General features: G+C 55.8%; 6 protein-coding genes and 1 non-coding gene across 7 annotated transcripts; 3 read left to right on the top strand and 4 right to left on the bottom strand.

Annotated features, from left to right (window-relative positions):
- Positions 1 to 6: 6 nt before the first annotated feature.
- On the top strand, positions 7 to 1,386 carry DICSQDRAFT_110445 (uncharacterized protein; the record flags this gene model as incomplete). Its single annotated transcript, XM_007368919.1, has 3 exons — positions 7 to 333; positions 392 to 1,004; positions 1,080 to 1,386. Exons 1-3 carry the CDS (start codon positions 18 to 20, stop codon positions 1,384 to 1,386), a joined length of 1,236 nt encoding a protein of 411 aa, XP_007368981.1. The 5' UTR covers positions 7 to 17.
- Positions 1,387 to 1,442: 56 nt separating this feature from the next.
- Positions 1,443 to 1,513, top strand: DICSQDRAFT_t150. The gene has a single exon. It is a non-coding gene; the product is annotated as a tRNA-Gly (tRNA).
- Positions 1,514 to 1,679: 166 nt separating this feature from the next.
- On the bottom strand, positions 1,680 to 3,628 carry DICSQDRAFT_110442 (family A1 protease; the record flags this gene model as incomplete). Its single annotated transcript, XM_007368918.1, has 10 exons — positions 3,233 to 3,628; positions 3,147 to 3,174; positions 2,980 to 3,083; positions 2,767 to 2,906; positions 2,689 to 2,714; positions 2,442 to 2,628; positions 2,232 to 2,374; positions 2,051 to 2,169; positions 1,941 to 1,985; positions 1,680 to 1,871 (listed from the first exon to the last, which is right to left on the bottom strand). The coding sequence occupies exons 1-10, from the start codon at positions 3,488 to 3,490 to the stop codon at positions 1,680 to 1,682; spliced, it is 1,242 nt and encodes a 413-aa protein (XP_007368980.1). The 5' UTR covers positions 3,491 to 3,628.
- Positions 3,629 to 4,512: 884 nt separating this feature from the next.
- DICSQDRAFT_110437 (acid protease) lies at positions 4,513 to 7,202 on the bottom strand (the record flags this gene model as incomplete). Its single annotated transcript, XM_007368917.1, has 13 exons — positions 7,167 to 7,202; positions 6,715 to 7,109; positions 6,053 to 6,653; positions 5,970 to 5,997; positions 5,822 to 5,919; positions 5,737 to 5,767; positions 5,566 to 5,677; positions 5,484 to 5,509; positions 5,242 to 5,428; positions 5,047 to 5,186; positions 4,872 to 4,990; positions 4,772 to 4,816; positions 4,513 to 4,704 (listed from the first exon to the last, which is right to left on the bottom strand). Exons 3-13 carry the CDS (start codon positions 6,320 to 6,322, stop codon positions 4,513 to 4,515), a joined length of 1,248 nt encoding a protein of 415 aa, XP_007368979.1. The 5' UTR covers positions 6,323 to 6,653; positions 6,715 to 7,109; positions 7,167 to 7,202.
- Positions 7,203 to 7,536: 334 nt separating this feature from the next.
- On the bottom strand, positions 7,537 to 9,104 carry DICSQDRAFT_156869 (Clavaminate synthase-like protein; the record flags this gene model as incomplete). Its single annotated transcript, XM_007368916.1, has 3 exons — positions 7,537 to 7,680; positions 7,740 to 8,372; positions 8,428 to 9,104. The coding sequence occupies 2 exons, from the start codon at positions 9,102 to 9,104 to the stop codon at positions 7,766 to 7,768; spliced, it is 1,284 nt and encodes a 427-aa protein (XP_007368978.1). The 3' UTR covers positions 7,537 to 7,680; positions 7,740 to 7,765.
- Positions 9,105 to 9,585: 481 nt separating this feature from the next.
- Positions 9,586 to 10,318, bottom strand: DICSQDRAFT_173118 (uncharacterized protein; the record flags this gene model as incomplete). The annotated part of the gene is made up of 2 exons (XM_007368915.1): positions 9,586 to 10,125; positions 10,187 to 10,318. The coding sequence occupies 2 exons, from the start codon at positions 10,316 to 10,318 to the stop codon at positions 9,586 to 9,588; spliced, it is 672 nt and encodes a 223-aa protein (XP_007368977.1).
- A 663-nt stretch (positions 10,319 to 10,981) lies between these two features.
- On the top strand, positions 10,982 to 13,726 carry DICSQDRAFT_139517 (alpha/beta-hydrolase). The gene is made up of 11 exons (XM_007368914.1): positions 10,982 to 11,553; positions 11,611 to 11,666; positions 11,724 to 11,770; positions 11,823 to 11,900; positions 12,203 to 12,485; positions 12,539 to 12,752; positions 12,825 to 13,091; positions 13,155 to 13,174; positions 13,237 to 13,380; positions 13,446 to 13,473; positions 13,533 to 13,726. Exons 1-11 carry the CDS (start codon positions 11,302 to 11,304, stop codon positions 13,608 to 13,610), a joined length of 1,467 nt encoding a protein of 488 aa, XP_007368976.1. The 5' UTR covers positions 10,982 to 11,301; the 3' UTR covers positions 13,611 to 13,726.
- The last annotated feature ends 223 nt before the right edge of the window (positions 13,727 to 13,949 follow it).

Here is a 13,949-nt window from a genome sequence, read left to right as displayed (position 1 = left end):
ACAGCCATCGCTCGCTCATGAGATTCGGCTTCACTCTCCTTGGTCTTTGCGCTAGACAGCGTATCCATACACGACATTCTGTATTTTCTGTCCACGGAAAGGACACAAATCCGGCACTTGTGCTACGAACAGCAGGCACTGCGCATAGACTCGGCACACGACCACTTGTCACAACACAACAGCAGGTAGAGAATGTCAATGTTGGCCATTCTAGGTTCCTCGCAGAAGCATCGCACAAGGCTAAATGGAAGGAGAACAAGGGAGAGGACGACAAGGACCCTCGCAACACGGGGGAGGTGACCAGCGACGACTGCGAAACGATGGAAGGGAAAGGTACGCACAACTCAGACACCAGGTCAATCTTCCTGCCATCGACCTCTTCTTGTCCTAGGAAAAATCTCGCCAACAGCTTCGCACCTCTTCAAGCTTATCATCCCGCTCGACCCCATCAAGCAAAACAACACGCACCCCAACCCCTCCAGACCGTTTCCGCCCATAGTCTTCCTCCTCCACCCCTCCCAGCCTCTCTCGCACGTCGCCCGCCTCCTCTCCTCGTCGCTCGCGCCCAGCACGCCCGCCATCACCTTCCGCTCGACCACCCCCCGCGGCAGGGCGATCCGGTGGTCCGACTCGACCGACGTCGCCGACTTCATCCGCGACGCCGCGCGCACGCGCGAGTTCATGGTCTGCATCGCGGACGCCCCCGGCGTGGAGCCGCACACGCAGATCCCCGTCGAGGTGCCCTCGTTCGCGGACCGCACGCGCTTCCTCCGGCGGCGCCTCGCCGCCGTCGAGCACCAGCTCGCGCGCATGGAGGAGCTGAAGCGCGCGTGCGACATGGAGGCGCACCGCGGCGCGCGGAAGATGGCGCTCGGCGGGTTCGGGATCCTGGTCGTCTATTGGGGCGCGGTGGCGAGGCTGACGTTCTGGGACTACGGGTGGGACGTGATGGAGCCTATCACTTACTTGTCGGGGCTGTCGATGGTCGTCTTGAGTTACCTCTGGTGCGTTCGTTTGCACTCAGGCAGCCAGAAACTTAAGCTGAACGCGTACCGCGTTCTGTCGTCCCGACTGTGCAGGTTCCTGTATCAAGGACGCGAAGTGTCTTACTCTTCCGTCTTGCATCATTCGGTCTCGGCGCGACGCGAGGCGCTTTATAAAGCACGGGGGCTTGATATTGACCGATGGATGGACCTCGTGGCCGAAGCGAAGGGGATTCGCAGCGAAATTAGCAAGATCGCGGAGGATTACGATGAGAGCCGATGGAAGGAGAGCGAGGAGGAGCGTAAAGTGAAGGAGCGCGGGGAGCTCGAAGAGCCGGAGGACGTCAGAGAGACCCAGGAGGAGAATCTCGAGCTCGCTGGTGAGAAGGGTACGGACAAGTGAAATGTGCATGTGTTGCCGCTACAACCGATTATATTTCGGCTTTGGTACCGTACGTCGCATTAATGGGGTAGTGGTAACCTGGGTCGTTGCCATCGACCCGCCGGGGGTTCGATTCCCCCTTAATGCAATCCGCCATTGATTTGGTTTTTTTTTCGCTGTTCTACAATGCACGCTCAGTCTAGTATCTCGGACATACCCTCGGGTACTGCATTCGGGAACAATCCAAGCACAGCAGGCAGATTATGTATCTATTGGGGCTGCGAGTCGACTACTAACGAGCGGCACGCTTTCATCTAGTTCGTTGTCGCGTCTGTGAACGGCGTAGTTGCGAATCCGACACGGCTATTCGCGATGTCGAAGACGTAGTAGAACCGCTCGAGGAATGTCATGCCGTCGATGAAGTCCAGCCCCTCGCCGCTCAGGGTCCCGAGGTCGTTCACGACGAGGTAGACGAAGTCGGACGTCCCGCCGATCGCGGAGTTGAGCTGGGGCGCGGCAGATGGGCAGAAATGAATGTCAGTGTCAGCCAATATCGCGGTGCGCGGGGGACGTACCGCGCGCGGCCAGATCTGGGCGTTGGGCGTGAACTCGAGGGTGGTCTGGGAGGGAGGAGCAGCGTGTCAGTGTGGAGATGGGCGATGGGAGTCGGAGGTGGGGGACGCACGTCGCCGATGTGGAAGAAGAGGCTCTGCAGGTTCGATGCCTGGTCTGGGGTCAGGCGGAGGAGGCCCGTGGTCGCGTCCAGAGTCGAGCCGGTGAGGTTCTGGTAGGTGTCGAAGGCGTCTGAAGGGTGGGAGACCCTGTTAGTTTTGTGTCGTGCGCTGGTCCGAGGGAAACGCGCTTACCAGTCGCGAGCAGCAGGAGGGTGGTCCCGGTGTCGGTGACGCCGGCCGTCGACGCGAGGACGGTGGGCCCGTCGGTGGAGCCGAAGGTGATGGACTGGTCGATGCCGACGAACTCGTTTGCAGGAGAGGTCGAGGTGATCGGCCTGTTGGGCGAGGGGGCGCATTGGCATCAGCCTTCTTGGAGCTGGAACATAGGGTACAACAACTTACACGAAGTTGAGGGGTCCGGTGAACTTGTTCGTGTCGACGCCGCCGAAGGTGAGCTCGCCGTTTGTGTTGTCGAGGCTGCTTGTGGGCTCAAAGGAGATGCCAATCTCGTGCGCCGGGATCAGACCCTGACTGAACGCGTTATCGGTCACAGTAGGGATACAATCGTCGACCGCTGGGATGAGAGTGCCTATATAGACGACCGATTCAGTGTCACATCATTCAGGCAAAGCAATGCAGTCTTGTGTACCGCAAGTCAGGTCCGCTGGTCCAATGCTTAGAGGGTATCAGGCGCGTATTCAGATGAGCATGACAATTGCGCACTCACCCTATGATCCCGTCGACGTCATCGAATCCCTCAGAGACGAGTGCTCCGCCGAATGACTGGTTCTCGATAGCGAGACCTCCCAAGTGAACGGTATCTGTGAATTCCTGGCCGATGAAGAACCCGGAGCCGTAGGTGACGGACTGCACATTGTGTCGTCCGGGGCAGGTCAGTGATCACGAGAATATCGGCGGAGAGCATATCGTAGAGACATACTACTAGATTGCCGGTAAATCCCGATGTGGTGGGGAGGAATGGGTTGGTGAGGAGTTGCGCTCCCACCCAAGTGTTCGAACTTCCAGTATCAATGAGCAGGGTGACTGGATACACGGTACCGTCCTTGCCTCAGCGCGAGGGTATACATCTCACTGAGGGACACCTACAGTTCTGCGGCGGGTTACCCACACCAACCTACACCCTGATTATGAGCTCGTGTCTCATATCTAAGTAAGAGTAGGACGCTTCGCACAGTAGTGGTATAATCGACCGCCTGGTTCGTGGCCGGGGCATCAAAGACCGCGGTTTGCTTGAATCCACTGTTTGCGCGGGCCTTGAGCGTCTTCGCACGCGCCTGGTCTAGCTCGATGAGCTTTGCGGTGCCGGTAAAGTTCAATCGTCTGGCAAAAGGGATTGTCACAGGGACTGCATCACGTCGTATGAGCCCAGCGTCAACAGTTAGGGCAAGGGGTAAGAGCGCTGCGGAGATGAGACGGAGACCGGCGAGCATCGTGCCTGTGTGTGCGTGCGAGGGGGCAGAGCAGGGCAGAGATACGTCTGGATGGCCTGTGCGGGGCTAGAATGGGGGAAAACACGGAGATCACGCCGTGGGTGAGCGTAGAGCGGCGGTAGCCCTCGTGAAGGTTCATATACTGTTCCCAGATCATCGTACGTGAGATGCAGACCATTACTTGGGCCCAGTTTCTTCGCCCAACAGGGAACGTATCGTAGCCGATAGCTACCACACCCTGCGTCCAATAAGATCAAGCATTAGCAGTAGTAACTCGAAAAAGATGACGTCAGCGCGTTGTTCATCTTCGCCCAAGCGCAGGCCACCACTGGTGGAGCACAGTTAGGAAGACCTCTATTCTTGACCTGTCAGCCCGAAACTTCCCATGTCTGGCATTTGCATACGCCGAAAGACCAAAGAGCGCCTGAGAAGGATTACATGGCGCACATTCCGGGTCCATTCATCTCAGAGCCGTGAGATGGAAGTCAGGCGGAAGCAGATTGATTCAGTACGGCAGCGTTTGAGCACGTACTGCGTAGCCTGGATGACAACATCCATTCTGCTTCGCATTCTGCATGCGAGTACCTCCGTGAGATAAGCTATTCCGACGTGAGCTGCGCAGTGTCTGAAACAAGATCTTCCGACGTACTAGGATGCTGATACGTTGTTCCGAGAATATGCTTGTGGGATTAGTTCTGCCGTCGGCCCATCCAGCGAATGAACGTTGCCGACGATATGCCCATTTCCCACAGGAACCTCGAACATCGTCACAAGGCCTGAGTGAGGACTGTCAGATAAAAGTACCGCCTGGCGATCACTGAAGGGCGTGTGCCCGGTTCGGCATGTCACTATATATGTCTCGAACAGTCTGCCAGATCCGTTCCCGGTTCAGCGGTGGAATAACTCCTTCTCAAGAAACATGACAACATCCGTTAGTCCAGATCATACCCAACACAAGACCCTGAACATAACGAGAATCATTGACCGATCGAGGGGAGCAGCGTAATTCTACGGGATGAGCCTCAGTTTGTCTCTGCGTTCGTGAACTGGGTCGTGGCAAATCCGACTTGGCTGTTTGCAGAGTCGAAGACGTAGTAGAATCGCTCGAGGAACGTCATGCCGTCGACGAAGTCGAACCCTTCACCGCTGTCTGTCCCGAGGTCGCCGACGATAAGGTATACGAACTCGTTGGTACCTCCAATTGCAGTGTTAAGCTAAGCAAAGCAGTGAGCCACTATACATGCAAATGTTGTTAGCTCCTGTCAAGATATATCTACTCACTGCTCGAGGCCAGGCTTGCGCGTTCGGAGTGAACTCGAAAGTGTTCTTGAGTACATTTATCAGCTAAAGAGTGTCCGCCAAGGAACCGACTTGTACTCACATCGCCGATTTGGAAGAACAAGCTCTGGAGGTCAGCAAACTGAGCTGGCGTCAGCCTCAGCAACCCGGTATTCTCGTCCGCAACAGCGCCCGTGAGACTCTGGTAAGTGGCGAGGGCATCTGAAAGCCAATCCTGTGAGCCCAAGGGTGCCGGACGGAAGGAGAAAGTCACATACCGCTAGCAATCAGCAGCAAAGTGGTGCCAGTATCAGTGATGCCAGCGGTGGAGGCCAGGACTGTCGTGCCGGCGCTACCATAAGTGATAGTCTGATCGATACCAACGAACTCATTGGCAGGAGCGGTGGAGGTAATCGGACTGTTATAGCTCACGTCATCTCTTGAAAGACGCAGATGTTTAGTAGTTTACGTACACGAAATTGAGATCTCCAGTAAACTTGCTCGGGTCAGTACCGCCAAAGGTGAGTTCGCCATTCGTAACCTCGAGGCTGGTGGTCGGCTCAAACGAGACGCCGACCTGACCCTCGCCGATCAAGCCTTGCGCAAACGCGTTGTCGGTGACTGTCGGAATACACGCAGACTCGTCGGGTATGAGGGTACCTGCATACTTGTAGTGTAAGTATTCAGCCACCGTTGGACGCAGCATTTAGCTAACCGCATGTCAGGTCAGTTGGGCCGATGCTAGAAAAGCGATCGCTTCATCGATTCTTGCATGACGCGGTGTCTCGGTAACATACCCCAATATACCGTCGAGACCTTCGAATCCTGAGGATTCGATGGCGACGCCGATTGACTGAGCCTCAATCGCCAGTCCAGGCGCCAAAGTGACGGTATCGGTGAACTCCTCGCCTGAAAAGGAACAATTGTTGTTCAGAAAAACGAATATCTCACTTTGGCATAATACTCACCGATCACGAAACCAGAGCCATAGACGACTTCCTATGAATGTCCACCGTGTCAAAAATATTCCAAGTGTGAACATGTCATACGTACCACAAGCTGGCCAGTGTTGACGGTCGAGCTAGTCTCCTCGAATTGTTTCGTAGCCCCTACCCAGGTGTTCGAGCTTCCAGTATCGATGAGCAGGGTGACTAAGTGGATTGTTTAGCGTATGCACCAGGAACCATTGACTGACGCGTACAATCGCTGGGAGGGGTTCCAACGCCGACCTAGGGGGTCGGCCCGTTAAGCATGAAGTTGATATCACGAAGTCAGCCAGCTTACCGTAGCAGTGTACTCGACAGCCTGATTAGTTGCATCAATGTTGGTGATGGCCGATCGGGTGAGGCGTCCGGGGTGCGCAAGCGCACGAGCCTTGAGGGCCTTAGCGCGGGCCTGGTCGAGCTCCAAGATCTTCGACGTCCCAGTGAAGTTGAAGCGACGTGCAAACTGCAACGTTACAGGGGACGACTTCCGAACCACGAGAGCATCGCTGTCGAGGCCGAGGGATAAGACACCGAGAAATACTGATGCGAGGCGGAGGCCTGAGAGCATGGCTGAAGCGTCGTCGTAGACCTAGGCTGTCGTTCACCGCTGGCAAGGCGACGATGCTGTCTTCGTGGTAAGGCGAGGGTTCATATATGTCCGCCACCGTCTTGGGGTGAGATATCGCGGTCGAATGAGAAGCAAGCTCGCAGTGCATCCGAGCTACAGTAGGTTCCGCCCATATTATGGTATGAGCCCGTCATGGTGTAAACTTGCACTTCACAGTAGATATGCCGGCCATGTATGCAACGGGACACACGGTGTCCCCGGAACCGTGCTCGGGACCTGATAGTACCTTGATCGCGTACTGTTGTTCGCACGTTCCGGACGTTGAAGGGACCTTCAGATGATACCGCTAGTCAGCAAAGGCGAAGTGCTCGCTATCAGAAGCATACACGTACATATGGCGTGAGCACCTTCTGCCACGGTGTTCACGGTAGGCCCAGATGAACTATATCAGTCAGTGTATGTAATTATCGAGGCTCAAATACACGCATGTGAACTCCCCCGTATGCGGAGAAGGACAAGCGACATGACAGGACCTTGAGTATGTTGTCTTGCAGCGTCGATCCACAATGAAGAGCAACGCCGTGTCAATGTTCTCAATGAGGATGACGAGACGAGTCCCATCCATTCGAAATCGACACGTTCGTCTTTCTCCCGTAATTCCCACGAGAGGAGACTATGCATATGGAATACAGCTCACGGGAGCGAGCCAATAGCATGGATCGACGCGCGATGCCGACAGCGGTAGCACTCGCTTGCACCCACGAGACCATACCCCACCTGTGCAGGACTGATCCAACTAGTCGCGTCAGTAGTATTATATTTAGGAGTTATCTGGCTTGCTTACTGGAACGGAAGTCCGTCTCGCCTTAGCGTGCTAAAGACAGAAGATTATGTTCTTCAATGGCCGGATCTATGCTCGTGGACGATCCGCACACGCAGATATGGTCGGAGGTGATAGTCAATGACAGACCCAGTACAAGCGCCTGTGGCAATTTGTGTTTGCGCTGCAGGACCCCGGTCACCACACAGTCTCATACTTGACGGGGATTCGGGGAGCGTCGTTTCGTGGGTCATGCAAAGTGTTATATGTACGCTGTGTGGGTTTGGTCTATCCGGGCCCTTTGGTAGGACGACGGGCTGATTACGAGCACGACTATCCTGACATTTACTCACGATCAGTTGGGGCTGTCGCCGTGACTCTATCCTCGTGCTGGGTTCGACTTCCATGTAATTGAGCTTTACAGCATCAGAACAGAACGACGGAAATGAAGAATGGTAAGCTTCGTTGCCCCTGAGCACATGGGGAGCACGGTAACGACGCTACGCTACGGACCGTTCCGCTGCGTGGAGCCTGTTCTCTGTTTCATGTGAGAGTCAGGGGACAGACACGGTAGACCTTGAAGAATTAATTGCTTACTCGGGAGCGAGAAACGTCAATGAACATCATGCTTTGGCAGCCTCCTCCAGTTGCGCATTCAGGACCCTGCGCCGATCCAGAATCGCGTCGGCCTCGAGGTAACAGCCCTTCAGCCATCGATTCGTTTCCTCCTCGTTGCTTTCCGCCTCCTTCTCGTGGAATGCCGTGCGCGCATGTAGCACACGCCGATTGTCGAAGATCACCGCGTCGCCCTCCTTCAGCAGGTACTCGAATCGCACCGCCGGGTCCTCAAGCATATCCGCGAACTTTTTGAGGGCGGGGACGAACTCCTGTGGCTTGACCTCGAGCGGCAGCGGCGCCTGGAAGGGCGGCGAGTAGTTGATGAACTCGATAGAGCGGCGCTTCTTTGGCTTCTTGGGGTAGGCGCTAGTCGACTTGGAGGAGGACGGACTCAACGAGAGCTGGATGGTAGGGTGCGAGTGGTGGAGGTGGTGCCCGTCATTGATGTAGTGGAAAGTGACGTCGTTGTGTGCAAGGGCATAGAAAGCGGTTTTATTCTCCAGGCGGAGCTCGGATGCGACGTGAACCGCGTCGACGAAGATTGATGTGCCACCTTCCACACGATTGCGGAGGCAGTGCAGAATCTGATACCGTGGTGGATGTTGGAAGTACCTGCGCAGAGGAAGGTCAGTATGAGGGAGAGCAGGCAGAGTATCTAGTCGCTCACAAAAGGTCCATGTGGAGGCCAAGGTCGACGTTCGTGTACGCGATGTTGCGGCTGTTCCGGATGTTCTTCACGTCCCACGTCTCGCCGTAGAACGTCCTCCTCAGCTCCCCGAAGCGCTCCCCCAGCGCACGAAGCTCGCACTCCTCGTTCGACGTCTTCTCCGTAGGTACGCCGGTGACAAACAGCAGCCCATACTGGATGAGCTGCGTGAGCCCCGTGTGAAGCCCAGCAGGTGTCTTGACGGCGTCATACGGGAGGTACAGGTTGGGTGCCGCCTTCAGTTTTTTGACGTTCCACAGGACACGCTCCACGTCGCGATGGTACTCTGTCTTGCTCTCGCGAGATGCGTACCGTCGGAGGAACTCGGAGGAGTAGAACGACTCGTGGCCGGAGTCCCAATTGATGTGTACACCGTCCTTAGACAATCTCAGGCCGTTTGCCTCCACCGGCTTCACATTCACTGGGATATCTGAGGTACGATGGAGCTTCTGCCGGGTGGTTGGGTGTATGCAGGATGGACATTGGCACGAGTCGCGGAGCCAAAACCAGGAGTATGTGTGCCGGTTGAACAGGAGATTCTCGCGTTGACCTTGCCGGATGGCTGTATGCGACAACAGGCGCCTAGGGAGATACGCCTTGAGATGGGGAATCGTGGAGATGCTGCCACCAGCTAACATCGTAAACGGTAGCGCGCTCTGTGATTTGGGTTCGAGATGTTCTTGATCTCAGACTGATCAAGTGGAAACTGGAGTGTGGCGGTGCAAACCAAGTAGTGCCGATCGATGGTAATCATAAGAAACGCCCGAAACACCGAGCACGATATTGATTTTGAATACATGGTACAACTCGTCTACGTGTGAGTTGTGTCAAGATCACAGGAGGACGCGAGGTAGACATATACGCGGAGAGTATATAAAGGAAAGTGCCACACAAGACGTTATGGATGGGCAACGCAAACTGATCCTACTACGTGACCGGAGGATATTCTTTGGCTCTCACCGCATCGCCGGAAACAGGAAAAGGTATGCAGGCTATCGAAGCCCTCAGGAGCAGACTCAAGGTGGAGCTTCGAGACTCCGTGTACTCAGGCCTACCGCAGTGCGTCAGGGTTAGCGCGGCCCGGCCTGTCGGTAAAGATGAACTTACCAACGGCCTGAGTCAAGGGATCTCGAACCCAAGCTGCTTCCACTCCCCCTTGCTCTTCGCCGATCCGCGCAGAGTATACGACCAGATCCGCGTCGACGCGACTCCAGTCATAGACCCTGGGAGCCACTTGCACTCGGGAGCGCGCACGTCCGCGCCCTCCGCGACGGCAATGGCCAGCAGCTCGTCGATGTCCCCGATATCGACGTACTGCTTCTGCTGCATATCCGAGCGATGCGAGGCGCGATGGTCCGACCACCCCTGGACCTTGAGCAGGAGTTGCGGGATCATCGGCATCACGGGCAGCCCCGCGATCGTGTGCACGCGCTCTGCAGGGACCATGGGGATGCCCAGGATGCCGGGGATGAGGATGTCGACTTTGCAGTCGAGGGAAGGACGGTGGAAGGAGCTGTTGGAGAGACTGTACCAGAGAACGCGGTACGTCGCGCGTCGATTCTTGGATCCGACTAGATAGAAGTGGGAGTCGTCGCGTACAAGGATTTCCTTCAAGGTTTCCTGGCTGTAGGCGTTGGAGAGAACGACGATATCGACGTCCTGATGGGTTGGGACATCAATGTCAGATGCAGCACACGTGGGGTAAATGGACGCAACTCACGTTTGGGGTCCGCTTGACACCGTAGAGATAGCTGGCGGTGCTTCCAAACAGACAGCAGTTTAAGCCGTATTTCGAGAAGATCTTAATGGTCTTCCGGGCAATGTCGAGGACGTCGTCGGAGGTGGGCGCCATCGAGTCGCGTAACCGTGTCCAAGGGTTGCTGGATTAAAGGCCGAGGTGGAAGTGGTCAGATACGAAGATACGGGTGCTCGAGTACTAGGCTTTGAGTTCGCTTTTCCACGAGGCAAAGAAGCTAGGGATGCCATGCCCGAAGCAGCGGCCGTAGTCCTAGAACTGCGAGGGACTTACCGTAGCTGTGTCAGAAGACTTCATGCGAGGCGCCGCCTTACGTCCGTGTGCGATTATGTTGGCTGTTGGCCCAGACTTCAGGACAAATGGAATTGTGCAATGTTCTCAAGAGCCTGTCGCTAAGGTAGGCATGCAGCGTCAGTAAGTTCGGGATACTTCAAGCTCGTGAAACCGAGGGAGGAGTCTGTCTGCGTACCGCGACTCCTTGTCTTCTCGCCCACTGTACGATCTGAATAGAATATATTACTCGGCGCGGTTAGTTAGGTGCTTCAGATGCTATGGCTCTGAGACACCCTGAGAGGTTCATGTTGGGCCTCCGTCGATGTAGCACTGAACTATATAATAGGCAGAGACGCCCACGCTGCTTGTCCTCAATCCACCATATAATCGTGATGCGTGCTGCCTGCCCATTCTCCACTCAAGGCTTCAGCTTTCCTTTGCATGTCGGACACCACAAGTAACTGCCCTGCATTCGCCGTAGACATGGGAATGCAGAACGACAAATCCTTATCGCTGCCAAGCTTCGGTGCATATTGGTCGCCATGCATGACCCGCCGGTGCTATTTTCAGTCGCTGCACCATGCACCAAACCGCGCTTCTCCTTCCCCACATGATAGCCGGCTGCCGCTGCGACATGCATGCGACACGCATTGCAGCGTTCCGCGTCGTAGACATTCTGCAAGGCTCCCGGTTCTCCCGTTCAAGCATGCCGCGCGACGACGTGAATCTGATATAAGGCCAGCCACCACGCCAGCCTCCGATTGACCATCTTGCCCTCAGCCGTGGTCTCCAGGCTCCAGCTCGACATGTGGCTCTCTAGTCTCGCGGTGCTAGCGACCCTCCTCCCGTCTGCCTTCGCTGCGAGGTGGCCGACATTCGCCGAGGTGACCGACCGACCAGACGCGGTCCTCGACCTTGGCACGAACTACGTCGAGTTCCAGTCGCAAGTCCTCAACGACACGAAGCTGCGATTCGTCAAGAATTCGGGCGTGTGCGAGACCACCCCGGGAGTGAAGCAGCTGTCGGGATACATCGATGTGGGGACTAATTTGTCCATGGTGCGTTATTCGCATGAGCATCTGCTGCATTCGATGAACATGGGGGCATTGGGGTAGTGGTTCTGGTTCTTTGAGGCGCGCCACAACCCTGAGGCTGCGCCGTTTACGCTGTGGTATGTCGCTACGGTCCACCGTGTATGAATTTGCCTTCAGCTTAGGGAGGGATGAAGGTTGAACGGTGGCCCAGGATGCTCCTCAATGATTGGCCTCTTCCAAGGTGCGCCCTGCGTATTGAATGTTAATATTGACGGCTCATCGAGATCATATAGAGCACGGTCCCTGTCAAGTCAACCCAGACGGTCAGACGACTGTCCTGAACCCTTACAGCTGGAACAATCTCAGTAACAGTACGTTCTGCTTATCCTGTGTTGCGCGAACGGCTCATAGTCTGCCACCGTCAAATTGTGGAGGCACGACCGTGGGTGCATTAGTGCCATAGAAGGCGAGACAACGTCCATGAGAATCGCCTGAGACAGAGACATTGAATTTCAATGGGGATCCCGCTCACGATCACCCTCTATTCAATTTGGGCGTGGCGCGGACATTTCGGACCACGTCTCTAATGGGATTCATGAACTTCAATCATGTTGCGCTCGTGTCCGCAGTCCTTTCTCGATAGAGCATGTCTGACATCTGGGTCTTGTTGCAGTCATCTACATCGACCAACCCATCGGCACAGGCTTCTCATTCGGCACCATCGATGTGAACAGCACGTTTGCGGCCTCACCTGCGGTCTGGACGGCATTCCAGATCCTTTTTGAGAGCAAGGAGTTCGCGAAGTATCAGTCTCGCGAGTTCATCTTCGCCACGGAGAGCTACGGGGGCCACTACGGCCCAGAGTTCGTGACGTTCTTCAATCAGCAGAACGCGCTGATCAAGAACGGGACGATCAAAGGCGAGCTGGTCGACGTCAGCGCGTTGATGATCAACAAGTTCGTTCGATCCCTCGTTCGTGTATCGTTACTAATGCGGTTGGTCTCTCAAGTGGCTGGTACGACCCATTGCTGCAAAATAAGGCATATGTCGACTTCGCAACATTCGCTCCCGGCTACGGACAGCTGCAGAACGACACCGTCCTCGCTGCCCTGAACGAGTCGTTCTATGGCGAAGGCGGGTGCAAGGACCAAGAGCTTGCGTGCTACGCCGCTGGGGAGTCTGCAGACAGCAACAAAATCTGCCGCAAGGCTGACGACTTCTGCGTGCGTCCAACCCCCCTCTTCCACAGCCCTGAATCGGAGCTCATATGTACTGCGATGTTCTCCTTCGTATAGATCGAGAACGTGTTCGTCCCTGCAGTCGGCGACCGCGACTCGGACGACCTCCGGCAGAACGCGTCCTCGCCGAACCCCTTCCCACCCGAGTTCTACCTCGACTTCCTCGCGAACAAGACGATCTTGCAAAAGATCGGCGCGCAGGCGAAGTACTCGGAGTGCTCGGGCCCCGTGGACGACCAGTTCAGCAAGACCGGGGACGACGCGAGGACGCTACTCCCGCAGCTCTCGGCTCTGGCGAACGCGAGGATGAAGATTCTCATCTGGGTGAGTGTGCCTTGATTGGTGGCAGTGGATCGTCGAAGTGGAGACTGACGGGTGGCGCGACAGGCTGGTGATGCGGACATCAAGTGAGTTGATACCGTCAAGCGCGGCGAGCTGCCTTTGGTGTTGACCAATCTTGATTGCTCAGCTGCAACTGGCTTGGTGGGCATGCGTCCGTCCTTGCGATGGACTGGTACGGTAACCAGACGCTGCACAAGACGCCGTTCACGAACATGACGATCGGCGGCAAGGCCGTCGCTGCCATCCAGAATGTGGACAACTTCTCCTTCGCGTACGTCGTTCTCGTTTTTGCAGTCGGTGAGGCAGCAGCTGAGTCTCGCTTTGACGTGCGTGTAGGCGTGTCTTCCAAGCAGGTCACGAAGTTGTAAGTTAGATTCCGACAGCGCTTCATGTGGAGAAAGCTAACGCGAAGCCTATCTCTAGCCCGCGTTCCAGCCGGCAGCTGCGTTCGAGATCTTCAGGCAGATCATTCACAAGGAGCAGCTTCATTCTGTGCCTTAGGTGTCCTCGACTGTGGGGGTCGCACCATCCTGTCTGTAAGACGCCGAATAACCTTTCGCTGCCGAAATGCAAATCTGCGCCTTAATGTCGGTCTACCAGCGACCTAGTCACATCCTCAGAAGCAGGCGTCCGAACCTCCGGACATAAAATAGGGTTTGTCCGTTCCGCAGTATGCTTTCGAAAGTTCAGTAGTGGGAGCATGGCTGCCCACGGGCTGCCACACGAGAACGTCCCAATCGACTGTGCCACCGCCGCTGCAAGCCAAATATCTCCACAACATACTTTGTTGGATCGCGTGCAGGACAACAGTCTACGGATACTTGAATGTATCTTCTACGC

Source organism: Dichomitus squalens, assembly GCF_000275845.1.
Source record: "Dichomitus squalens LYAD-421 SS1 unplaced genomic scaffold DICSQscaffold_41, whole genome shotgun sequence".
NCBI lineage: Eukaryota > Fungi > Basidiomycota > Agaricomycetes > Polyporales > Polyporaceae > Dichomitus > Dichomitus squalens.
This window is presented reverse-complemented; position numbering and strand designations above follow the sequence as displayed.

What these genes read in the sequence shown, in the direction of transcription:
- DICSQDRAFT_139517 (XM_007368914.1), top strand. Translation starts at nt 11,302, where the DNA reads ATGTGGCTCTCTAGTCTCGCGGTGCTAGCGACCCTCCTCCCGTCTGCC. An exon ending in GGATGAAGATTCTCATCTGG is followed by an intron (nt 13,092 to 13,154) that starts GTGAGTGTGCCT and finishes GTGGCGCGACAG; the next exon opens with GCTGGTGATGCGGACATCAA. An exon ending in GCTGGTGATGCGGACATCAA is followed by an intron (nt 13,175 to 13,236) that starts GTGAGTTGATAC and finishes TTGATTGCTCAG; the next exon opens with CTGCAACTGGCTTGGTGGGC.